The sequence below is a fragment of the Cetorhinus maximus genome, chromosome 21 (genome assembly GCF_964194155.1).
Source record: "Cetorhinus maximus chromosome 21, sCetMax3.hap1.1, whole genome shotgun sequence".
Classification (NCBI taxonomy): Eukaryota; Metazoa; Chordata; class Chondrichthyes; order Lamniformes; family Cetorhinidae; genus Cetorhinus; species Cetorhinus maximus.
The window spans coordinates 49,685,196-49,712,582 of NC_135899.1; the positions used below are offsets into that span (position 1 = coordinate 49,685,196).

The 27,387-nt window shown below is 45.5% G+C and overlaps 1 protein-coding gene across 5 annotated transcripts in view; it reads left to right on the top strand.

The window, feature by feature from the left end:
• sh3d21 (SH3 domain containing 21) overlaps window positions 1-21,876 on the top strand; it is a 97,961-nt gene extending 76,085 nt beyond the window's left edge. For 3 of the 5 annotated variants that reach the window (XM_078566938.1, XM_078566942.1, XM_078566940.1), the window contains 5 exons: window positions 1,246-1,316; window positions 10,396-10,511; window positions 13,788-14,038; window positions 16,390-16,453; window positions 21,541-21,876. In XM_078566938.1, coding sequence (XP_078423064.1) covers window positions 1,246-1,316; window positions 10,396-10,511; window positions 13,788-14,038; window positions 16,390-16,453; window positions 21,541-21,582 — 544 coding nt within the window. In that variant the 3' untranslated portion in view covers window positions 21,583-21,876. The remainder of the gene's footprint in view (window positions 1-1,245; window positions 1,317-10,395; window positions 10,512-13,787; window positions 14,039-16,389; window positions 16,454-21,540) is intronic. The other 2 variants (XM_078566939.1, XM_078566943.1) reach the window with 1 other exon arrangement.
• Window positions 21,877-27,387: the final 5,511 nt, after the last annotated feature.

Here is a 27,387-nt window from a genome sequence, read left to right on the forward strand (position 1 = left end):
GGGACAAGAGGAAACAGGAGTTAAGGCTACAATCAGATCAGCCATGATCTTACTGAATAGCGGAACAGGCTTGAGGAACCGAATGGTCTGCTCCTGCTCCCATTTCTCAAAGCTCATGGGATTGAAGACAATGCTTTAACCTGGTTCGGAAATTGGCTGAGTGGCAGGAGATAGAGAGTAGGGATAATGGCAGGACCTTTAATTGGCAGGATGTGACTAGTGATGTTCACAAGGACCTGTGTTATGGCCTCAACTATTCACTGTATTTAGTAATGACTTAGATGACAACAAATCTAAATTTTCTGACAACAGAAAGATTTTTTTTCACTAGTGCTGAGGGATGAACTCAGAGATCTTCAAGGCTATGAAGAGTTAGGATACTTGACAGTTGATTTCCTCCACTGGTTTGTGAGGTGGTAATGAGGGGACACCAATTTTAAAATAATCAGAAAAAGAATTAAGTGAGAGCTTAGAAAAATAAACCTTTCCACAGATGGTTTTACCTTCCCTCAGGACAGGTGAGAAAGCCTCCCCCTGATCAATCATGTCGTACACGCTGTGACCATAGAGAGAATCCACTGTCCCTCTCCAACCCTGGCTAAACCGGTTGCGTGAGAGTCATTCCTCGGTTGATTGTGAAGGCACCAGTCCTTTGCTGTGGTTATGAAAAAGGCCTATTTAAGTCTTTAACAAGACTATGAGGACCTGGCTGAATGGAAACTGCAAGCATTTACTCTAAGTATGGAGACATGTCAACCGAGAGAATTCGCAGTCTTCCCATTCTTGATCAATGATATCTGCTGGAAAGTGTACTTGTGCGCATATTATGTGAGAACAGGATAAGCTTTGTCTCCCCTCACTATTGTCCAATGTGTCATTGACACCTGTTGTCAAGGTATCAATAGAACATTAGGCTATGGTGGGGAGGTACCATAAGGTGTCCAGCACCAGGAAACACCCAACTCAGTAAAGCCAAGACTGGCCATCAGTAAAACCTGGTGAAAAATCAGTCTCCATTTGACTTGCAGCCGACTGCGTGAGATCCGTCCATTAGGGCTATTGGTGTCAGCATGGATCTCATATAATGTCAAAGCAGCATTAGGACAAGGAAGAGAAAGTCAGACGGATGGATGTTTAAAATAAGGGGCAGATTTACATAATTATGCTTTGCTTTTTCTTTCTTTTTAAAAAGGCACAGGCAGTTAGATGTTGAAGAGGTGATGTTTACAAATGTTTTCTTTACAGAGTTAGTGGAGAGCAAGCTGTCCCTCCTCAGGAGCAGAGTAAACCAGCCAGAGACCGGACCAGTGATTCAGGTAATAGTAACAATGGCAGGGTGATGTTTCAAATAACTGGATTTGCAGCACAGGGTGGATCCATAGCTCTGAGCAGTGTAAAATTCCTACAATCAATCAAACTGTCCTCTCAAACACCAAGGTAAGCACAGCTCCAGGAATGTTTGATGGAACAGTGTAGAGGGAGCTTCATTCTCTATCTAACCTATATTGCATTGTGCTGTCTTGTGATGTTTTATATATTCATGGTGGTGGTCTAATCTGGTGCTGTGGCCTTATGTACTTCAAATCAGATACCAGTACTGAGCTGGTATCTGCAGTGTGAAGATACTATTTGTTTTGTGGTTTGACTTCTAACACCTTGGCCAAGTTGTCTTTGCACACTTCGGACCACCATTTTCCTTTTTATGTCTTGGCTAAATGAGTTCATTGACCAATCGAACTCTAACTGCACACCTTCCTATGTTCTCCTCAATTGCTACTTGCAATCAATAATGGGGAGGGACTGATATAAAAATAAACAGTGATGGTTTATTGAGACATATAGCAGAGCACCAGATCATACGTGCTCACTCGGAAACCTCCAGAACTAGACTTACAGTTCTCAGTTGCCCGCGCTATGCAATGATTCATTGCTGTCACATTATCAGTACACTTGCATTCTCTTAAAGGGACAATGTACCTCACTTTACCACAATTCTGGAGGGGGATCTCTCCTTATTCAAAAATTACTGACTTCACAATTGCAAAAATTGCATTCTTGCAAACTCCAATTTATTCTCTGTCCATAATATAACCGGTAGAATATTGAGCATAGTAATGACCGACGAACTCATTTACCCAAGACATAAAAGTGGCGACGAGGATAAAAACATTGTAAGACCCTAGAATGTGAGTCCACAAGAGTCCCACTGTACTTCCATTGTAATTACTTCTTTTCCCATGTCATGCAAAAGACTAGGCCCGGAGTTTTCTGGCCCTGTAGGTGTCAGGCATCATGGCAGGCCGGGGGAGGGTAGGAAACACAACGTGGCGCAAAGGCCAAAAATCAGTTTCACACTGTCATGAAACCAGTTTGCAATCGTCCATTCCACCCATCAATGGCAGGCTACATTTCCTGTCACCACACACTGGGAGCCCAATTTCAATACTTTAGCATTTCATTATAAGCCCTGCTTGCCGGAATCATCCCCTCACACTGGATCATCCGGACACATCAGTGTTTCACAATTGTACATAAGCGACATGCACCTGGCGGGCTGCACTTTACTTGGGACTTCGAGGTTTGTGTGCCTACCTTACTTCGGGCAGCACTCGTAGTCATCAGATCCAGGTTTTGCAGGCAGCACCACATCACTTTTAGGGGAGCTCATGGGCAGGTCTCTACCTACCAGACCAGTCATAAGGTGGGGGTGGCTTGAGGAAGGGGGAGAAGTGGCCTCAGGCAAGGGAAGAGGCTGCAGGGCGAGGGCTGCACTGGAGAAGTGGGGTATCCCAGGGTGTGTATGTGGGGGCACATGTTGATCAATGCAAGTGGTCTCAAGTGGGCTGAGGAGGCAGTCTCCAGGGCAGATGAAGCCAGATGGACATGTGAGGGCATCTGTGTGAGAGAGTGAGTGGTGATGTCCCTTGAGCTGGCAGTGAGTGAGATGCCAGTGAATGTGTGATGGCCTTGCGAGTGTGTGAGTTTAGAGTGAAAAGATAATTGCCTTACCCTAGTGGCATGGATGAGACCATTCATCTGTTTTCTGCACTGGATGGCCAACTTCTTGTGTGCAGCATTGGCACTGACCACCTCTGCCACCGGAGTGGTGAGACTGATGGGCCTCCTGCGGCCATAGCTGGGGTAGAGCACATTGCCCCGGGTCTTCACAGCATCCAGAAGGTGTCCCAGAGATGCATCACTAAATCAGGGGGCTGAACTATTCCTGTCTTTTGGGGCCATGTCTTCAGCGGAGCAGCCCTGGGCTGCAAGCATTGAGAAGTGTGCGCGCAACTGCAATTGAAATATGGTGCCCTGCATGAGGAAGCGGTGAGGTAACGGCTTTGCGGGCAAATCAGAGGCCGCCCGCCAGCGAGATGGTATGTTTGCTGTGGCTGCATAATTAATGAGGTGGGTATGGGACAATACAGCACAAAAGCCCATCATTGTGGCCGTTGTGTAAAATGACTCTGTTCCTGCCCGCTACCGCACTTTGTGTAAATCTGGGATAGTTCCACCCGAGGTGTCAGGTTTCACAGAAAAAAAAAATTAAATTGGAATGTGACCCCCAAACACTGATTCAAATCCCGAAATCCAATGCGGTAAAAAAATAATTTAATTTATTGGGCAGAATTTTTGCCTCCAAGTTGAGGCAGGAGTCAGGGTGCAAAATGCTGCACTTAGTATTTTTTTCAGAAGAGAAACAATTTTCTTCTGCCTTCCCAACCCTGCACCATTTTCATGTGGCACTTTTATGGGTCCAGAAGGCCTGGGACTGAATTTGTACCTCATTGGGCGGTCGTGCGCCTGACCCGAATGAGCGTTAAATGACACTCGGTGACGTCGGGCAAGCATCCCGACATCATCGCGTACTCGCGCGATATTTCAATCGGCGGGCGCGCGAGAGTTGGCAGCACGCCCGCCAACAATTAAAAGGCCCATTAAGGCCATTAACGATGTAATTGAATTTAATTTTTCGCTGCCCGTCCAACCTCACGGTTGGCGGGCGGGTAAAAAGACCAGGCGGCCTTTGCATTTTTTACGAAACCTCATCCACAGGCGGGATGAGGTTTCGATCAGTCATTAAAAATTTTTTTTTAAATTTCAAACTAATTTCTAACATGCCCCTGCTCATGTGAGAGTCACATGTATTTTAACACCTTAAAATTCTTTTTCTTTATACATATCTTCATCTCCTCGAGGCAGCTCTGTGCCTCAGGGAGCTTTTCCAGCGCACATGCACACACATGGGCGAACTTGCGCTCTTGCCCTCTCCCCCCACCACCCCCACCACACAGGCAGGGCTGAGCGCTGCAGCACGTGTTTCATGCTGGGCGGGCCTTAATTGGCTCACCAGCAGGAAATCGTGATCCGGCCCCGATCGCGGGCGGCGGGCGGCTTCCCGAACACTCCTGCCCGCCCCCGCCGAGCCCTCCTAATGAGGGCAAAATTCTGTCCCTGGTGTACAAAATGCACACGCATTTCTTCCAAAGTCGGAGTCTCCATTGTTGTCGTGGTTGGCTGTCCCTCGATTCATGGATGACGCCTAATCTGGGTTGCGGGTTTCTGCCGTGGGTCTTCATGTGACTGAGCAGGCCGATTCTCGACCCGCAGGTCTTTGGGCACATGGGGGAAGGTGGTAGCGGGATCCAGAATGCAGGATTTGCTTCCTTTTCTTTCTTTCTCTGCCACCGCTCTCCCTCATCATTAAGACGTTGTGACTGGAAGCGTGATGCAGCTTGAAGGACAATCTGTCGCTATTCTGCATGCTTGGTAGCAAACTCCTCCCTGTCATTAATGTCAATGCTAACCAAACTCAGTAAATGGTGAGGCTCTATGGATTGTGCTCCAAAGTTTGGATGTCCGAGACACTTCATCACAAACCATTGTGCAGGCATAGGAAAATTGTATTTCCTCCCACACAGCACGGTGGGGCGGAGTTTTGGGAAACCCTAGAAAATGTCACCTGAAGAGGTCCTGATCACTAGCTGAAGCCTGATGAGAAGTCAGGAACATTCTGAGGTAAGTATAAAATGTTTTGACCCCTTCAAATGTCACTTTTCGATGCTGTACTGTAATGTGGATGTATGTTTTAATGTAATGTTCATCGTAGGGCCCTGAGCTGCAAAGCTGACCCTTACATTGACCAGCGATGTGCAAATGTTGTCATTCATTACTCTACTTTTCCAATTGTCAAAAGTGACCTTATGCATTCAAAAATGTAAAAACAATATGTCCTGTCTGCCTCTGCTGTCATGTTTTGTACTGTAATTTAAACAGCTCTGGCTATTAAAAATACTAAAAAAAAATCTGTTTTTAAAATTTGAAAAAAATCTAAGCCCCTGCTCCCTTCCATTGATTGACAGGTACCCTGTTTTGAAATGGAAGATAGAACACCATTTTTTCCGTCAGTTTCAAGCAATGTAGCTGGAATCTTTTGTTCTGACAGGTGTAGCCATTATAGCTTGGCTCTATTTCAAAAGCTGTATTGGCTTCAGTAGATGGTCTATTGATCCAAGAATGGTTGATAGTTTAAGAGGCTGTAATAAAATAATATGCCTTTTATGTGGTTTCTTTTTTGCTCACAAACCTAATAGGCATTTTAAGGATTACATTTTTTTACATTGGAGTAGGGATTTTTTCAGTATCAATGATAGTGTGTTTAAATTCAACATTTTATTAGAATGTCAGAGGTTTAATTCCCCCCACCCCCCCATTGATTTTCAAATAATTCCCATTCCTATTGTAGGGTCCTGAGGATTGTACATATTGGGCAGTGGGTGAGTGGCTATGGAGGATAAATGGGGGCATAGTGGCGGCATAGGGGACCTGAGGGGACATGGGTTGGCAAGGGATTGGCAGCATGGCGTGGGGGGGGATTGAGGTGGCATGGGCGATCTGAGGGGACTTGGGGTGAGGGATCAGGTTTAGGGGGCCTTTAAACAATGTTGGGAGCAGGGTTGCTGTGTTGGAGATCCGAGGTTGTCCTTCTAACTGGCCTGCCTCTGCAACCACCTCCTCATGCACTCCATCACAGCTCGCAAAATGCACTGCAAACCTGAACCGTGTGTGAAAAGACAGAAGTCCCAGGCAAAGTCACACATGGGTCGGGTGTGCATCTCGGGAGGTGCAAAAGTGCACAGGTTGGGTTTTCCAGAACCCACATAAAAATCCAACCTATTCAGCCACCTTGAAGCAGTGATCTTGATCATAGACATTTATTTAGAGCTGTTTCTCACTCGTGCCTTTCCTCCTGGTTTTCAGTTATTCACAAGGGTGTGTCAGCTTCTCTGAGGCCCAAGGGATCAGCCATGGCTCAGTGGGGAAGAGTCTCAATTATGGAGGGAATTTTCCCCCCATTGGGAGGGTTGTGCAGGGGCGGCTGCAGACCGGCGCAGACCTGATCAGCGCCCCCAATCGGGTCCCCGCCGCCATTTTACATGGGCAAGCCAATTAAGGCCCACCCAGCGTGACACACGCCCGGAAGCGCTGTGTGCTCCCCGTGCGGGCAGGGGTGGGGGAGGGGTAGGAGTTCCCTGAGTCGGGAGTGCGCTCTTTCGCGTGCATGCAGAAATCTCCCTGAGGCACAGGGGTGCCTCAGGGAGATTAGTTTAAAGTTTCTAAAGTTTACTAAAGGAGAAAAAAATCTTTTAGACCATGTCCCCTCCTGTGAAACTATCACATGAGCTTGGACACGTGTATTAATTTTATTTAAAAATTTTTCCAAGATTTCAAAAACATTCATGAAACCTCATCCCGCCAGTGGATGAGGTTCCATGAAAAATGCAAAGGCCGCCTAGGCTCTTCGCCTGCCCGTCACCCTTAAGGTTGGACGGGCAGCTTTCTCAATAGGGTTAATTAGTTAATTAATGGCCTTAATAGGCCTTTGACAGTTTGACGTGCACGCAGCTGTGCGCCCGCCGAACTGAAAATCTAAAGGACGCGCGGTGATGTCGGGATACATGATAATTTGCCTCGGCGAGTGGGCCCTGCCCCCGCTCGCTGAGCCGAAAATTCTCCCCCATGAATCAGAAGATTCAAAGACCCACTCCATAAAGTTTGAGCACATAATCCAGGCTGACACTCCTGTGCAGTACTGTACTGAGGGAGTGCTGCACTGTCAGAGATGCTGTCTTTTGGATGAGGCATTAAAATAAGGCCCCGCTCTCCCTATCAGGCAGATGCAGAAGATCTCATGGCACTACTTTGGAGAGGAGCGGGGGAGTTCTTCCCAGTGCTCTGGCCTATATTTATCCCTCAACCAACATTACTCAAACAAATGGCCCAGTCATTATCATATTGTTGTTTATGGGAGCTTACTGGGCACAAATTGGCTGCCGCACCTCTTACATTACAATAGTGACTACACTTCAAAAGTATTTTAATGACTATAAAGTGCTTTAAAACCACCTAAGGTTGGGAAAGGTGCTTTATAAATGCAAGTTTTTTCTTGTCAAATTGGAATGTGTAGTGTTTGCAGCAAACAGTACTCCTAGATTGGCATTTAAATGTATGCAATGATAATTAGTAGGAATAAGAACAGCCAGCAAATAGGAAGCAGCTTTTATACTCAGCATGTCTCGAACCTGGGCTCCATCTAGACCATAAGACCATAAGACATAGGAGCAGAAATTAGGCCATTCGGTCCATCGAGTCTGCTCCGCCATTCAATCATGGCTGATAAGTTTCTCAACCCCATTCTCCCGCCTTCTTCCCGTAACCTTTGATCCCCTTACCAATCAAGACCCTATCTATCTCGGTCTTAAATACACTCAATTACCTGGCCTCCACAGCCTTCTGTAGCAATGAATTCCATAGATTCACCACTCTCTGGCTAAAGAAGTTTCTCCTCATCTCTGTTCTAAAAGGTCTCCCCTTTACTCTGAGGCTGTGCCCTCGGGTCCTAGTCTCTCCTACTAATGGAAACATTTTCCTCATGTCCACTCTATCCAGGCCTTTCAGTATTCTGTAAGTTTCAATCAGATCCCCCCTCATCCTTCTAAACTCCATCGAGTATAGACCCAGAGTCCTCAAACGTTCCTCATATGTTAAGCCTTTCATTCCTGGGATGATTCTCGTGAACCTCCTCTGGACCCTCTCCAGGGCCAGCACATCCTTCCTGAGATACGGGGCCCAAAATTGCTCACAATATTCTAAATGTGGTCTGACCAGAGCCTTATAAAGCCTCAGCAGCACATCCCTGCTTTTATATTCCAGTCCTCTCGAAATAAATGCCAACATTGCATTTGCCTTCCTAACCACCGACTCAACCTGCAAGTTAACCTTAAGAGAATCCTGGACTAGGACCCCCAAGTCCAGATTTCTGAATTCTCTCCCCATTTAGAAAATAGTCTATGCCTCTATTCTTCCTACCAAAGTGCATGACCTCACACTTCCAAAACCACTTCTCTGTATTGCTGTAAACTTATCATCAATAATCATGTGCTGAATATGGCCCAGAGGTAACATTCACACTGAGTCAGCAGGTGGTCAGTTTAGGACTCACTCCAGAGGGTGAGCAGCAAATCTATACTGACGCTTTAATGCACTCTGAAGGATCGCTGCACTGTCAGAGGTGTCAGAGGTGTCAGCTTTTGGCTGAGATATTAAACCAAGGCCCTGTCTGTTCGAAGAAGAACAGATGAAAACCCACCCCCCCACCCCACCCCACCGCAGCACCCCAACCCCACCAACCCAGCCAACACCGTCCCTCAACCAACACCATCAAAAACAGGCTAATTAGTTATTTATGTCATTTGCTGTTTGTGGGACTTTCGTATTTCCCACATTATAGCAGCGACAACATTTCTAAAGGAGCTTGTTGGTTGTAAAGCACTTTTAAACAATCCTGTGGATGTGAAAGGTGCAATATAATTGCGGGTTCTCTCTTTCTTGTTCAATCACCCGTGTTGAAATCTATCGGGGGGGTCAGGATAGTTAAGAATACGAGCATTCAAGTTGTGATAGTCTCTTCTAACTCCCTTGAGACTTGTATAACCCAATGCTAGATTAAAAAATAGGGAAAGGAATTATGTAAAAATGCTATTTTTTTGTGAAAAAAATAGCTAGATGCCCATTGCCTGTCAGACCCCGACAGCCAGCAGGTAGACAAGATTGCTAGTCCTTCATTCGAGGTTGAATTGGACTGAGTCCCAGAGTAAAGAGATAAATGAGGAGCAGAGCTCATAGCAATTTATAGGCTGCACATTTTCAAAACCAAATTTCTGGAACACATTTTTCATTCCTCCTAATTTTTGTAATCTCCTCCAGCCCTATGACGTCCAAAATCTCTGTGCTCTTCCAATTCTGGCTATTTGTACATCCCTGATTTTGAATGCTGCACCAATGGGAATCATACCTTCAGCTGTCTTGGTCTTAAACTCTGGAATTTCCTCCCTAAACCTCTCTGCCTCTCTCTTCTTCTTTAAGATACTCCTTGGAACTTCCCTATTTGACCAAACTTTTGGTCACTTGCCCTTGATCTCCTTTTGTGACTCGGTGTTATATTCTGCCTGCTGAATCACTATATAAATGCAAGCTGCTGGTGTTGAGTGAATTTGACAGAAAAACTTGCATTTATATAGTGCCTTTCAAGACAGCAAGATTCCCAAATTACTTTACATTCAATGAAGTGCTTATTCAAGTGTAGTCACTGTTCTATTGCGGAAAGCCTGTTGGTGAAGGATACAACTGGAACCAATCTTTACACAGATATTTATTTACAGAATAACATATTACATGTACCTCTTAACCGAACAACTACAGTTTAGTCTTTGTCTATTTATAGGGGGCAAAGTGAGTGCCCAGTTAATGCTCACCACCTGCCTACAATTAACATACAATTAACTGCCACTGTTATAATGTGGACAGCCAGTTTGTGCACAGCAAGTTCCCACAAAAAGCAATGTGATAATAACCAGATAATCTGCTTGATTTGGTTGAGGGATAAAGATTGGCCAGGACATCCAGGAAAACCTCCCGCTTCTTCTTTAAAATAGCATTCGCGAGAATCTTTTACATCCACTGAGACAGCAGACAGACCTTCAGTTTAATGTCTCATCCAAAAGATGGCACCTCCACCAGGGCGATACTCCGTCAGTGTTGAAGTGTCTTCTTAGAACTTTAGATCCAAAGAATGTATTTCTATAGATGGCAGTTGTAATTAATACTGTTTCTAAGACATATCTGAAATATTTGGTTAAGTCCCTTACGTAGCAGCTGACATGGAAATCACGTGACCATTTAGGCACGTATTTCTTAAAGGCACTGTGCACAAAATTACCACCAGGTAATGGCTAATATTCAATTGACTGCAAAGCTAGGATGAATTAAAACCCATTATCCTACCTCCGGAAACTCAGAGTTAGAAATATTTTGTGTTTGTTTTCCCCCCCTCAGACTCGGTCACCTTTGACACACTCGCTGGACCGACAGAGAGGCTGAAGCACCCAACAACAGACAGGCCCAAACCCAAGGGACGCAGGCCACCCTCTCAGTTTGTTGCTTCACCTGCCGTGAGTCTCCCATTTACCCTTTGGCTCTGAGCAGCTCCCATCGCTTGCATGAGGGGAGATCCCAAATGTCAAAGCAAATTTTAAGAGAAAAAACATTGAGAACTGGGTCTGAAAGGGAAAGGCAGCTCAAAACATTGGGACCTCACCGGATACGTTAATCTCCTTCAGTTTTTGCCTGGTGTCAGTTGATCTCCCATGGCATTGTTCTTGATGAAGTGCCAATGGTGGCACAAGATACAAGGGAACTTGCGGCCACAGTTCTGCCCAGCCTCTGTTTACATAGGGAATTTCCATTATAACTGATTGCAAGGCGATTAGAGTACAAGAATAAGAAAGTCTTGCTACAATTGTACAGGGCTTTGGTCAGAGCACAACTGGAGTACTGTGCATTGTATTGGTCTCCATATCTAAGGAAGGATATACTTGCCTTGGAGGTAGTACAGGGAAGTTTCGGTAGATTGGGTACTGGGATGCAAAGCTGAGTGATTTGGGGCTAAAGTGTCTGGAGCTTAGAAGATTGAGAGATGATCTCATTGAAACATAGAAGATTCTGAAGGTGCTTTATATGGTAAACACTGAGCGACTGTTTCCCCTAACTGGGGAATCTAAAACATGGGGATGTCTCAGGATAAGGGGTTGATCATTTAGGACTAAGATGAGAAGAATTTTTTTCTCTCAAAGTGTTGTGAATCTTTGGAATTCTCTACTCAAAGATCAATGCTCCATCATTGAATATATTTAAGGTTTGATTAGACAGGTTTTTGGTCTTTCAAGAAATTGAGGTATGTTGGGAGCAGGCAGAAGATGAGCCATAATATTGCTGAAAAGAGAGACAGTTTGCCAGGGCTTTTCATCTTGCACTCAGCGGGACAAACCCATGAATGCCAAATTTCAAAAATCACAATTATATTACAGGACAAAAGGGTGCTGATTGGTTGCTAAGTCAACTCTGATTGGCTGAGGTGTTGCTATGGAGAAATCAATTGGAGCCTTCCCAAGGTTGCAGATAATTCAAAAAAGGTGCAAGGCTTGAACATATTGCTTTTGTTTCCAGATAATGGGTCCCTGCAAATGAATGTATGTAGTTTCTAGCAAGCGTAAAAATGAGCCATGTTATGAGCTTAACTGATTCCCTTAAATTGGTTGTTAGTGTAGCTATTGGTGCACTCAGGATCATTCAGCAAGTGTTGCCCAATTACGGAATCGTATCTAACAGCAGACATTTTGTTTTGGATTTTGCAAGCACGGGTTGGTTGAGTATGGTCTACACTCTGCCTATTACAAACAGCCAGCAGTGGCTCCTTGGCAACACCTTGGCCAATCAGAGTCAACTTGTGAACCAATCAGCACCCTTTTCTCCTGTAGTATAAATTGTTGCGATCATGCAAATTTGACATTCTTGCATTTGTCCTGATGAGTGCAGGACAAAAAGCTTCGGCAACATGTCTTCCGTTTCATCAGGCATGATCTTATTGAATAGCAGAGCAGGCTCAACCAGCTGTATGGTCTACTCCTGCTCCTATTTCTTATGTGGTGTTAAATGTTGACATCAAAAGCATGACTTAAATCTGTGACAACAGGAAGTGAAGTTTGTGAACAGGAAATGTGCAACTGCAAAGATCTTTTAAATGTATCTCACAATATATTGATTTGGTTGGGTTTTTCCTCCCAAAACTACTTTATTTCTTCAGTCCATGACAGGTCTCTGAGCAGGGTTCAAATCCCAGTAGGTACCCCTCTCAGCTGACTCGAGCAAATGTACCACAGCTGATAGACCTTGGATGGGCACCCAGAGAAACTAAGAGCAGCAGGTCTCCTGAAGGTCAAAGGTGATCTGGAGGTGACCGGCAAGTGCTGCTGGCCAGAAGTCTGAGTAATATTAGTATTTATTTAGCGAATGTGAATCCCTGAAGCCAAGCGATAGACTCCTCATTGTTTGTGCCTCTCCACAAGTACATAAGGGGTTTGTACTGAGGCCGCAGTGGTGGGAGTTGGCTGCAGAGGGACCCTGGCCTTTTCTGAACCTTTTTAACAAAGACCACTGTCACGCCCGTGGCAGTTCAAAGCCTGCCATTCGACAGATGGGGTTTGTCACAAGGAACTTGTTCGTGACTTCCCCTGTTCCACATTCCTTGATCCAAAGAATGTTTGCTGTTAGAACTTGCTTAGGAAGGGTGGTCCATATGGGGTGCTGAAATGGAAGGCGGGCAGTAGGTGGGTTGAACATGGAGCAGTAAGTGAAGTGCAGCACGGATGGTTTCAGCCAGCTTGTGTGTTTTCAGCGGACGTGTGGGGCAGTGCTGTTTACGAGGACAGGGAGCCGGGCGGAGGGGGGGTGGTGCATGGTTTTAGAGGGATTTAATTTGAACACCATGTGCTGGCTTTATGAGGTAACGTTGAACTTATGAGAGCAAGAGATTTTTAAAAATTTGCCTATTTGTTCACTTCCTCATTCTCTATTAGTTTTTTTCCCCTTAAATTTCCCTCCCTAGGGGGGCTGGTGGACTTTGTTGGAGTTCCTGAGGCACCTCACGGGAAGGGAGAATGGGAGTGTACGGCTGCAATTTGCATTCAAGCAAATCCTCTCCCCGCAGAGGTGCAGGAAGGCAGTAAGAATTTAATCTGGGAGGAGTCAGCACTTACTGCCTTTGTGCATCTGGTGACAGAGCTGTAACTGGCAGAAGCCTTGGCATTAGACACCCACATGATACAACATGGCACTGACTACAAATAGTCTCTGAGGCAATCACAGCATTTTACAGAGCAGAAAGAGGCCATTTGGCCCATTGTGCCCATGCCAGGTCTTTGAAAGAGCTATCCGTTTAATTCCCCGTAGTCCCGAGAATTTTATATATTATTTATGAAATTCCCATTCGATATTTTGTCCAGCACTGGTACAGGCAGTGCATTTCAGATTGTGACAACTCACTGCATAAAAGAATCCTCTTCATTTTCACCCCTGCTTCTTTAGATAATTATTTTGAGCCCATGTCCTCCATGACCCTCCTGTCAGTGGAAAGACTTTTGTTCCTTTATTTTATCACAATGTTTCACAATGTTGAACATCTCTAGTAAATCTCACCTTAATGTTCTCTGCTCCAAGGTGAATGATCCCAGTTTCTCTCAGGTCTTTATGTGAATGGAGCCCCCTCCTCCCCACAATGCCTCACCCCTGGAACCGCTCCTGTAAATCTCCTCTGCTTTACCTTTGCTTTCATTCTCATTGTGGGTACATGCAGCAAATTTCAATCTCTCTTTTTCTTAAACTGCCTACAGCAGGATGTCAAGAGGTCACCACGCCCAGCAACAACAGTGAAGGTGACTGCTCTAACCACCCAACTGTCTGAGACACCCCCATGTAAAAAGCTCCAGTCGACTGCTGTCAAACCAGGCACAGTCTTGCCTAGTTCATCAAACAAACTGCAGAGAGAGGCAGAGAGGGAGGACAAGGCCACATCACTTGTGGAGCTGAGAGCAGATGTGCGAAGTCTGCAGCTAAGCTTGGATCTACTGAAGAATCTACATTTGTAAGTATCCTTCAATTCAGAAACTGTTCCCACTCTTTATAATATCTGAGAGCAGACAAACCATCACCATCAAACTGGGGACAGGAGAGAGCAGGATTATCACACTGGGGACCGGAGAGAGGAGGATTATCACACCGGGGACAGAAGAGAGCAGGATTGTCACACTGGGGACAGGAGAGAGCAGGATTATCACACTGGGGACAGGAAAGAGCAGCATTAACACACCGAGGACAGGAGAGAGCAGGATTATAACACCAGGGACAGGAGAGAGCAGGATTATAACACTAGGGATAGGAGAGAGCAGGATTATCACACTGGGGACAGGAGAGAGCAGGATTATAACACGAGGGACAGGAGAGAGCAGGATTATAACACTAGGGATAGGAGAGAGCAGGATTATCACACTGGGGACAGGAGAGAGCAGGATTATCACACTGGGGACAGGAGAGAGCAGGATTATCACACTGGGGACAGGAGAGAGCAGGATTATCACACTGGGGATAGGAGAGAGCAGGATTATCACACTGAGGATGGGAGAGAGCAGGATTATCACACTGGGGACCGGAGAGAGGAGGATTATTACACTGGGGACAGGAGAGAGCAGGATTATCACACTTGGGATAGGAGAGAGGAGGATTATCACACTGGGGACCGGAGAGAGGAGGATTATTACACTGGGGACAGGAGAGAGCAGGATTATAACACCAGGGACAGGAGAGAGCAGGATTATAACACTAGGGATAGGAGAGAGCAGGATTATCACACTGGGGACAGGAGAGAGCAGGATTGTCACACCGGGGACAGGAGAGAGGAGGATTATCACACTGAGGACAGGAGAGAGCAGGATTATCACACTGGGGACAGGAGAGAGCAGGATTATCACACTAGGGACAGGAGAGAGCAGGATTATCACACTAGGGACAGGAGAGAGCAGGATTATCACACTGGGGACAGGAGAGAGCAGGATTATCACACTGGGGACAGGACAGAGCAGGATTATCACACTGGGGATAGGAGAGAGCAGGATTATCACACTGAGGATGGGAGAGAGCAGGATTATCACACTGGGGACCGGAGAGAGGAGGATTATTACACTGGGGACAGGAGAGAGCAGGATTATCACACTTGGGATAGGAGAGAGGAGGATTATCACACTGGGGACAGGAGAGAGCAGGATTATCACACTGGGGACAGGAGAGAGCAGGATTATCACACTGGGGATAGGAGAGAGCAGGATTATCACACCGGGTACAGGAGAGAGGAGAATTATCAAACTGGGGATAGGAGAGAGGAGGATTATCACACTGGGGACAGAAGAGGGCAGGATTATCACACTGGGGACAGGAGAGAGGAGGATTATCACACTGAGGATAGGAGAGAGGAGGATTATCACACTGGGGACAGAAGAGGGCAGGATTATCACACTGGGGACAGGAGAGAGGAGGATTATCACACTGAAGATAGGAGAGAGGCAGGATTATTACACTGGGGACAGGAGAGGGCAGGATTATCACACTGGGGACAGGAGAGAGGAGAATTATCAAACTGGGTTAGGAGAGAGCAGGATTATCACACTGGGGACAGGAGAGGGCAGGATTATCACACTGGGGACAGGAGAGAGGAGAATTATCAAAGTGGGGATAGGAGAGAGGAGGATTATCACACTGGGGACAGGAGAGGGCAGGATTATCATACTGGGGACAGGAGAGAGGAGAATTATCAAACTGGGGATAGGATAGAGGAGGATTATCACACTGGAGACAGGAGAGGGCAGCATCATCACACTGGTGGTAGTGGGTGGGTCATGGAGACGTGGAGCTGAAGGAAATAGGTGGAAATTACTGACAAAATGAAGAGCGTTGTGAGTCCCAATATGTCTCAATGTGTAAAAGAACTGCCTGGTATGGAACTGACCAGCCGTCTTGGGTTCAACCCCCACGGTCCTGTCTCACCTGAGTCATAACCGCTCCAACTGGGCCTTATTTTTCATAGAGGAAAGATTAGCCAGGGTTGCTGCTCTTGATTGCTGTATGGTGCTCATTCCCGGTGAGTATGGGTGTTGAGCAAGATTGGGGCTGTGCTCAGCTCTGATGCCACCCAAGCTCAATTAGCTACTGTAGAAATAGGTAGGGATTGGTGGGTGGTGAGTGATCGTACTGGGCAACTCATTCATTCTGGCATCGTGACCAGCATTATAACACTTTTTGGAGAAAAACAGACAAAATGGACTGAAGGACCAATCAGTGGTTTTTAAAATTGCGCGTCTACTTCTGCTCCTTTGTACCTGCGTGACCTGGGAAACACTTAACGAGACTTCATGTAATCACGTGGTCTTCTCTTCATTATCACAGGAGAGATATAACCGATTTAAAGGAAGAGATAGCAGAGGAGCGGACCAAACGGAATGCGCTGCAGGTAAACCTCTGCAAGAGTTATTGTCTCTGAATTATTGTAAGAATATGATAAGGTAGGTACAGTAGAGAGAAACTATTCTAATGGGGGAGTCCAAAACAAGGGGCACAACCTTCAAATTAGAGATAGGTTGTTCAGGAGTCATGTCAAGGAGCATCTACCTGGCTATGTGGGAAATTGCCCAGGTATGTGCTGTACATAAAAAGCAGGACAAATCCAACCTGGCCAATTACCATCCCATCAGTCTGCTCTCCATTATCAGTAAAGCAATGGAACGAGTCATCAACAGTGCTATCAAGCGGCACTTGCTTAGCAATAACCTGCTCACTGATGCCCAGTTTGGGTTCCGCCAGGGCCACTCAGCTCCTGACCTCATTACAGCCTTGGGTCAAACATGGACAAAAGAGCTGAACTCCAGAGGTGAGGTGAGAGCGACTGCCCTTGACATCAAGGCTGCATTTGACCGAGTGTGGTATCAAGGAGCCCTAGCAAAACTGGAGTCAATGGGAATCAGGGGGGAAACCCTCCGCTGGCTGGAGTCATACCAAGCACAAAGGAAGATGATTGTGGTTGTTGGAGGCCACTCATCTCAGCTCCATGACATCACTGTGGAAGTTCTTCAGGGTAGTGTCATAGGCCCAACCATCTTCAGCTACTTCATCAATGACCTTCCTTCCATCATAACATCAGAAGTGGTCTGTCCGCAAGCATGACCCAGACCTCCCTGTCGCTTGCCATTTCAACACTCCACCCTGCTCTCATGCCCACATGTCCGTCCTTGGCCTACTGCATTGTTCCAGTGAAGCTCAACGCAAACTGGAGGAACAGCACCTCATCTTCCGACTAGGCACTTTACAGCCTTCCGGACTGAATATTGAGTTCAACAAATTTAGATCATGAACTCTCTCCTCCATCCCCACCCCCTTTCTGATCCCCCTTTTTTCCAATAATTTATATAGATTTTTCTTTTCCCACCTATTTCCATTATTTTTAAATGTGTTTCCATCCATTGTTTTATCTCTACCTTTTAGCCTACTTCGATCCCTTCCTGCCACCCCACCCCCACTAGGGCTATCTGTACCTTGCTCGTCCTGCTTTCTACCCTTAATGTCACCTATTAGCACATTCCTTAGATAATATCACCACCTTCAACACCTCTTTGTCCTTTTGTCTATGACATCTTTTGGCTATCTCCACCTATCACTGGCCCTCTATCCAGCTCTACTGGTCCCACCGCCCTTTAAACCAGCTTATATTCCACCTCTTTTCTATTTTTCCTTAGTTTTGTTGAAGAGTCATATGGACTCAAAACGTTAACTGTGTTCCTCTCCACAGATGCTGTCAGACCTGCTGAGTTTTTCCAGGTATTTTTATTTTTGTTTTGGATTTCCAGCATCCGCAGCTTTTTGCTTCTATCAGAAGTGGGGATGTTCGCTGATGATTGCACAATATTCAGCACCATTCACAATTCCTCAGATACTGAAGAAGTCCATGTCCAAATGCAGCAAGACCTGGACAATATCCAGGCTTGGGCTGATAAGTGGCAAGTAGCATTCGTGCCACTCAGGTACCAGGAAATCTCCATCTCCAAAAAGAGGGAATCCAACCATCGCGTTTGACATTCAATGGCATTACCCACAGTTGATTCCCACACTATCAACATCCTGGGAGTTACCATTGACCAGAAACTGAACTGGACTAGCCATATAAATACTGTAGCTACAAGGTCAGGTCAGAGATTAGGAACCCTGTGGCGAGTAACTCACCTCCTAACTCCCCAAAGCCTGTCCACCATCTACAAGGCACAAGTTAGGAATGTGGTGGAATACTCTCCACTTACCTGGATGAGTGCAGCTCCAACAACACTCAAGAAGCTTGACACCATCCAAGACAAAGAAGCCCGCTTGATTGGCACCTCATCCGCAAACATTCACTCCCACCACCACCAACACATAGTGGCAGCAGTGTGTACCATCTACAAGATGCACAGCAGGAACTCACCAAGGCTCCTTTGAGAGCACCTTTCAAACCCACGACCACTACCATCTAGAAGGACAAGGGCAGCAGATAGATAGGAACACCACCACCTCCAAGTTCCCCTCCTAGTCACTCATCATCCTGACTTGGAAATATATCGCCGTTCCTTCACTGTCATTGGGTCAATATCCTGGAACTGTCTTCCTAACAACACTGTGGGTGTACCTACACCACATGGACTGCAGTGGTTCAAGAAGGCTCACCACCACCTTCTTAAGAGCAATTAGGGACGGTCAATAAATGCTGGCCTAGCCAGGGATACCTACACCCCGTAAACAAATTAAAAAAAACTTCTCCATGCAACAGCTAGTGGAAATCTGGAACACTCTTCCTTAAAAAACTGTTGAGGCTGGGAGATCAATTGAAAATTTCAAAACTGAGCTTGATAGATATTTGTTGGATAAGGATACGAGTCATGGAACCAAGAAGGGTGGATGAATGTAAGTAACAGACCAGCCATGATCTAATTGAATGGCGGGAACAAGCTGGATAAGAAAATAAGAAATAGTAGCAGGAGGAGGCCATCTGCTGTTCAATGAAATCATGGCTGATCCGAGTGTGCCTCACTCTGCCTTGAAACTATTCAATGACCCAGCCTCCACTGCTCTCTGTGGTAGAGGTTTCCCAAGACTAACAACATCCTGAAAGAAGAAATTGCTCCTCATCTCTGCCTTAAACGGGAGACCACTTATTCTAAAACTGTGCCCCCTGGTTCTAGATTCCCCCATGAGGGGAAACATCCCCTCAGCATCTACCCTGCCAAGCCCCCTCAGAATCTTATACATTTCAATAAGATCACCTCTCATTCTACTAAACTCCAATGATTATAGGCCCAGCCTGCTCAACCTTTCCTCATAAGTCAACCCCTTCATCCCAGGAGTCAGCCTAGTGAACCTTCTCTGAACTGCATCCAAGGCAAGTATTTCTCTCCTTAAATATGGAGACCAAAGCTGTACTCCATACTCTAGGGATTTCTGGCCCCGTCCACCGGCAGGATCTTCTTGTCTCGCCGAAGTCAATAGACCTTTGGCTGGCTCGCTGCATCCGCGGTGTCAGAACCCACTGCACTGGGGCCAGAAAATCCCGGCCTAGGTATGGTTTCACCAATGCCTTGTACAGTTGTAACAAGACTTCCCTACTTTTATACTCCATCACCCTTGCAATAAAGGCCAACATTCCATTTGCCTTCCTAGTCACTTCTTGTAACATTTTGTGATTCAGGTACAAGCAGAGCCAGATACCTCTGCACTGCAGCCTTCTGCAGTCTGTCTCCATTTAAATAAGACTCTGCTAAGTGGCTAAATATTCCTATGCTCACGGAAGACATCATTATCAATTCATAAAATAATTTGTCATAATTTATTATTTTGTGAACTGCATGTGAATTCTTTGGAAATTTTCCTTTGTAAGTTGCTATAGTTGCTCCCTGCAGCTCCCCCCACTCAACAAAACCCCCCAACATCCCTTCTGGCAGCCCACTCCCATTGATGCTCTAAGGTGCAGTACAGACAGATGTGGTGACACCGCTTGGCTGTGGTGCTGTCTGGTGAGTTTGAGCAGAGCCAGAAGGGATTTCACTTTGCAGGTGGACTCTTCAGTTCAACCGGACCTGGCCTGAGTAGAACCCCAAGAGAAATCTGCCCTCTGCAGTCACCCACCAGCCTGTAAACATACTCTCAGGTTGATTGCGATGTAGCAGCTGTGGCCTAAGAAGCAACTTTGTCCCTGGCAGTTTACTGGAAAATCTCTGAGAGACAAGATGGGCAGCCCTGGGTTATGTTCCAACCTCAACCCCAATCAGAAATTGAACTCTACTCTCCACCTGAGCAAGCAGTCAGGGCTTCTGTTTCATATTTCCTCTGTATCATCTGACACAAGAACACTCCCTCAGCAGTGCACTCAAGTGTTAAACTTAGATCAGATGCTCAAGCAGAGGGTACAGTAGTGTAGCGGTTATGTTACTGGACTAGTAATCCATGGAAAGTGAGTTTGAATCTCATGGAATCTTGAGAATTTGAATTAAAAAGACATTCTGGAAAGAAAAAAGTCAGTGTATGTAAAAGTGACCATGAAGCTGTCAGATCATTGTAAAAACCCAACAGGTTCAGTCAGGCCCTTTTGGGAAAGAAACCTGCTGCCCTTATCTGGTCTTTTTTTTATTTGTTCATGTGATGTGGGCATCAATGGTTAGGCCAGCATTTATTGCCCATTCCTAATTGCCCTTGTTCAGAGTTCTGCTGGTCTGGAGTCACATTTAGGCCAGACCAGGTAAGGACAGCAGATTTCCTTCCCTAAAGATCATGTTTTGTCACTTTTAATTCTAGATTTTTATTAAATTGGGATCTGAACTCGGATCCCCAGAGTATTACCCTGGGTCTCTGGAATATTAATCTAGTGACAATACCACTATGCCAGCACCTCCCACAAACCCAGAACCTCTAACCTGGATGTCACCCCAGTCCTACACCAACATAGTTAACTCAACCACCTTCTGTCATGGCCTATTAAACTCTGTTGTGTCAAACTGGGCAAGTAGGGATGGGTAACAAATGCCAACCTTGCTATCAATGCCCATATCCCAAGAATGGATTAAAAATATTTCACAAGTTTTGACATGCGCTATCACAGCTGAGCCAAATCTGAACATTTCGACATTTGATGTGGCATTCCTCTGAATTTAATAGGATTGTTATTTAAAACAGATTAACGCTCCATCAGGTTCTGATAATTATTGCAGTGTCATTGTAGAGCCTGCTAGTGGCACTGCTGAACATCTGCTGCAGACTGGACAAAGCCAGCAGCAGTCTCTGTGGGGGTATGAGTGAGGTTCCTGTTAAAAGGAGCAGTTCCTTATCACTAAAGGAAAATGGGGGTGGGGGGGGGACGGAGTCACTTGCTGAAGATTATTGTCTTTTGCCAGGCACTCTCGGGAGCATAGCCTGTATCTACCCTGTGAGTAATGGAACACCAAGGATCAATAAATTCCAACAAAAAATCTAAATGAGAAGCATTTTTAAATATGATTTGATCATTTAAAAAAGTTTTTGTTGCAGGTGGAAGTCGAGAAACTGAAAAAATCCCTAACGAACCTATGAAAGCACTAAGTTCGAACTTTCTCTCCTACCCTTTAATTCCTGGCCCCAGTCTGTGGCCCACCCTCTGTGAAGATAAAATTCAAACAGACATTGTCCTGATCTTGGATCAGTTTGGAGTTTTACAAATTTAAAGCTGATTCCTGACACCGTGGGATTGTTATGGGCTTTGTTCAGTGTGCGTCGTACATGTCGACGGTGGAGGTCCAAGGATTCTCGGGGATCCTGTATCAGCGGTCGAGACGTGGAGCCAGCCAGACAGAAACCCATCAGCTTCAAATAAAGAACTTGAATTTATTTAGTGCTTGTCATGACCTCTGGACATTCCCAAGTTCTTTTCAGCTAACGAAAGTGTAGCCACTTTTGTAATGTAAACCCAAGATGGCTGCTGGGTGAAAGATCTTGCAAGGGTTTCCTTCCACAGCAAGAATGGCAGATTCCACTTCTCAGCCCAAGCAAATCGCACCATTCTCTTTGAGCACTCAAAATTCCTAGAGCTCCAGTCATCTGTTCAGATTGACCGCTGCTCAATAGCACAGTGTGGGCTTAGGCCTAGGCACTGAGGCCTTGTTGCTGAAGGTGCCTTGGCATCTCCACAGGGCTGAACGTGGAAAAACCAGGGGTTGGGTCTCTGCCAGGCTTCCTAATTGAGACCATGAAAGGCACCACACAAATATAGGTTATTCTTGCACAGATTGTTCCAATCCTCTATCCCACTGATCTGTCAGCATTGCCACGTCGCCTTGGCATTGAACCCGTCGAGCATGGGCTTTTGGTCAGGAGTCAGATCGGAGCCCATGCTGTATTGTTTCTAGTTCCTCTGGTGTCTGCAACCCTCCTGCGCTTCATCCAACCATCAGCTACACTAAACCATGGAGCAGGAAGCTCGAATGGCTATTTTTTAAAGGAGCTCTGGCAGGGGTGGTGGCAGGGGCGATGGTAACATTACCCCTACACACTGTATGCAACAGAAATCAAACTTTCCAGAACACAAGATGTAATTCCGTGGCCCTAGCAGGGGTTGGAACTGACAGGTAAGAGACAGTACTGCCCGAGAACATAGCGACAAGGTTGGTGTCTGGAGGATTGCATGACACAAGAAGCAGATTGATAACACACAGGATATCTCCCCTGAATGTAACTCAACTCTTAAACTGTTGAAAATGATTTGAATGATGCCCAGGTCTTTGACATATGCAAAACGTTAGATAATAATTAAAAGATGACCTTCCGTCTTCCAAGCATTGTCAGGCCTGTTATTTTAAAATGAGGACCCCCAAGTAGTTCACTATACTATAATATTCAGAGTATATCAGTGTAGTGAAATATGTTATTAAATATAGAAACAGAAAATAGAATTTTACAGAACAGAAGGAGGCCTTTCGGCCTATTGTGCCTGTGAGAGCTCTTTGAAGGAGCAATCTAATTAGTCTCACTCCCTCACATTTTCACTATAGCTGTGCAAAACCCTCCGCTTCAGGTATGGCTGAAAAGGAACCCTAATACTTTAAAACCCTCAGCAGCAACTTTTTTTGGCAATTCCTATAGCTAAAAAAAGGCCTTAATTTGGCCTAAGCTACAGCATATAACCCTCGTTGAAAAAAAGCAATTATGGTGGATATATTTTAAAATGAAGATTTAAGGAGTTGGAGGAAGCAAAGCCTCTGTAAAAATAGGATGTGGGATCAAATGCCTTCACTGAGGTTCCTAGCAGATCCACTGATGTGAACGTAGCCTGGAGGAGAGCCACCTCGAGGTTGCCAGGGGCAACGGCATGCCGGGAATATGGCCGGGAGGAGGCTCAGATCCAACCCGGCTGCTTCCAATTATGGGAATGAGGAAGCTGGGAATTTTTCATTCCAAGAATAGTCGACTGCAGCTTTTTAAAAAAAAAATCGAATAGCTTTGCATAAACAGGAAATTCCCCACACTGCACCCCTCCTCCCCAAAAGAATAAATATTCCGCGTTGTGTTGTCTTGAATGTACGAGCAGAATTTCTGGCTAACTTTGAAAAATCAGGATTGAACTAGTTAGGACTGATTAAAAGATCAGTGAAGGCAAATGGTCCTAGCTGCATTAGAACTTAGCACAGTGCTTTATGACCACTCAATTAAGACCAGTTTTCGGGCGACCTACAGTTTACCAACATGCTGACACGGATTCCCTGGCCTTTTATTCACACCTGCTCCCTTCTCTGTAAGGTGGTCTCTTGGGAAATCTCAAAATCCTTTTCTGCGCACACGTACAGCATAATGGCACAAAAAGCAAAAAACCACCGATGCTGGAAATCTGAACTAAGGACACAAAATCTTATCATGGAAGTAACGCAACATCCTGCAAAGTCTCATAAATAACAAGTGTGAGATGAATGACCCATTAGTTGTTCTTTTTGGTGGTGCTGATTGGCTACAGTATGAGGAGGATTCCTCTGTTCTTGATTTGGAATTGAACTGTGGAACCTTTTACTTCCATCCAAAAGCCCTGGGTTTAAGGTCTCATTGGAAAGGCAGGCCATTCAACAGTGCAGCACTCCGTTAGTACTGCACCGGGAGACTAGACTTAGATTTTATGCTCAAGGCTCTGGCCAACCTTCTGATTCGGAGGTGAAAGTGCAACCACTGAGCCAGCTGACACCCAACAACCATTTGGTCAACAGTTTTCTCGTTATACAATAGTCTTTGAAGACCAGAGGAATCTTTAGTCTTGTATCCAAATGATCTTGACCTGATGCTTATCAGATAAACTCTGTGGACATCCTCTCTGACTTTAAATGTATGGTCGTTTGGCAACTTCATTTGATATTGAGAGGCACATTTTGAATGTCCTTTGTTCTGGATCAGTAATGAAAGGATGCCAGATGTTCAAGGACTCTGGGTTTGCTTCATAATCAGATTTTAGGCATTTTGAAATACTGCCCAGTTGACATGGAATTTTTATGGAGATGGTATTTGGTACTCTGCATGAGAAAAAGATGTGCACAAAAAAACCCAAAATGTAACACAAGTAAACCCCAAGAACCCTGTTCTAATATTTGCTAACCCCCCTAATTTCATCTCTCCAACTCTATTAAAGGTGTAGTTTCTTGCTGAGATACAGCTCTAGTGATGAGACCCAACAACCTTCTGGTATCTCACTCAATTCAGCATTTTTCATGCATGATCCTAGACAGTGAGTGTTTGCAGATCACATGGACCCTAGAGAGTCACCGGGTAACAATCTGGAACAGGAACAAGTTTCTCCAACCCTCCCCCCCCCCCCACCTTGATTATCTGGGGACACTGAAGCTGATGGTAATTCTCGCACTGTTGCCTGAGCTGGGCCAGATTTAGATAGCTCTGCATAAGCTGTTCCATGTGGCTCAGTATCACACCGCATTTCTTTATTTTTGAGAAGTAACAAGAACAAGGCTCGAAACACAGAAAATAAGCTGACACGGTGAACTGTAAGAATGAAGCATTGTCAGTCCCTAACAGCTTTCCCCTATTTTCATTGGAAGTCAATCAGTGGTCAGTGATACCCATTACTAATTTCCTTGTTTGATGTCTGCCTCTTACCTGCCTTGCTCACTGACTGACACTAAAGTTGAGGCTATGGATAAGACCCACACACTGGATCTTTGATGCAACTGACAGTTGCTAAGCTTCAATTTGCCAACCTTAAAATTTCCCGAAGTGCAGGATTTACTGAATGACTGACTGTAATGGTTCAGCTTTAAGTGAGCAGTTGAATCAGCTTCAGGAAGATGATTCTCTTCATTCTTAGAATCGTAGAGGACATTAGGTCCTCTGTGCTTGTGCTGCTCCCCCTGCTCTTTCCCCATAAACCTGCCATTTTTTTTCTTTTTGAGTATCTCTCCAATATCCTTTTGCATCTGCTTTCATCACCCTTTCAGGCAATGCGATCTTGATCATAACTTGCTGCGTAAAAACATTGCTCCTCACCTTTTTTGGTTCTTTTGCCAATTGTCATAAATCTGTATCCATGGGTTACCGACCCTTCTGCCAGCGGAAGTAAAGTTGCCAACTCCAGTTGAATGTATTTCTGGTGGTTTCATCACATGATCTTCTGCCTACCTTGCCCTGCCCCTACATTCCTGCCATTGGTCACCTGACAAGCCCACTATCACAGTGCCACAGTGCCCACCTTCTCACCCTGATTGGAAAGTGAGAAGCCTTTCCATTTCACAATTGGATGGTTTATGGCTGTCAGTCAAACAGCCTTTTCTCCAATCTGCAATATTTTATAGCCAATAAAGATGTTCAAAGAAAGTGAAAAAACACTTTTCTATTATCCCTATGATTTTATACACAACATTCCTGGGTTATCTTTCCTAGCAGCATTGTGGGTGTACCTACACTACACAGACTGCAGCGGTTCAAGAAGGCAGCTCACCATTACCTTCTCAAGGACAATCTTTAATTCTGGGAGTGTCCAGGACAATCTTGGAGGGTTGAGAACATGTAGTGGAAACAGTTTCTTCATATGTACTCTTATCAAGACCCTTCATCATTTTGAACACTTCGGTTGCAACACCCTTAAACACCTTTGATCTAAAGAGAACAATTCCAGCTTCTCCAGTCTCTCCACATTCCTGGTCTGTTCCAAGTTAACTGATCTCAGATTCACAAGGCACAAGGCACAAGGCACAAGTCAGGAGTGTGATGGAATACTCTCCACTTGCCTGGATGAGTGCAGCTCCAACAACACTCAAGAAGCTCAACACCATCCAGGACAAAGCAGCCCACTTGATTGGCACCCATCCACCACCTTAAACACCCACTCCCTCCACCATAGACGCACAGTAGCAGCAGTGTGTACCATTTCCAAGATGCACTGCAGCAACTCATCAAGCCTCGTTCAACAGCACCTTCTAAACCCGTGACCTTTACCACCTAGAAGGACAAAGGTCAGCAGATACATGGGAACACCACCACCTGGAAGCTCCCCTCCAAGTCACTCACCATCCTGACTTGGAAATATATCGCCGTTCCTTCACTGTTGCTGGGTCAAAAGCTTGGAAATCCCTCCCTAACAGCACTGTGGGTGTACCTACACTACATGGACTGCAGCAGTTCAAGAAGGCAGCTCACCACCACCTTCTCAAGGGCAACTAGGGATGGGCAATAAATGCTGGCCTTGGATCAGGACAGAATCAGAGTCTTGGTTGAAAAGCCTACCCCTGACTGATAGCTGAGGGTGGTTTGTGAAAATGGATACTTCCATGAGGTGCTGGAGGGTCTGTACCTCAGTAACGTATTGTAGCTTTGGTGATGTAATGGTTATGCTGTTAGATCAGTAACCCAGTGGGTACGGGTTAACTTCCCACCTCAGCAGCTTGAGCATTTAAATAATTTTAAAAAAAATCTGGAAACAAAAAGCTGGCATTGGTAAGAGCGGTGATGAAGCCATTAGATTGTTGTCAAGACATTCTCTAGGGAGGGACACCTGCTTCCCTCAACTGATCTGCCCAAGGGGAGATGGTGGCATAGTGATGGGCTAGTAATACAGAGGCCTAGGCTAATGTGCAGGGGAGAGGTCAAATCCCACCATGGCAGCTGGTGGAAATTAAATTCAATTAATAATTCTGGAATTTTTAAGAAACAGCTAGCCTCAGTAATGGTGACCATGAAACCATTGTCATAAAACCCACCTGGTTCACTAATGTCCTTTAGGGAAGGGAAACTGCTGGTCTGGCCTACATGTGACTCCAGACCCACAGCAATGTGGTTGACCCTTAAACAGCCTAGCAAGCCATTCTGTCGTATAAAACCACTATGAAGTCTAAAAGGAATGAAACCTGATGGACC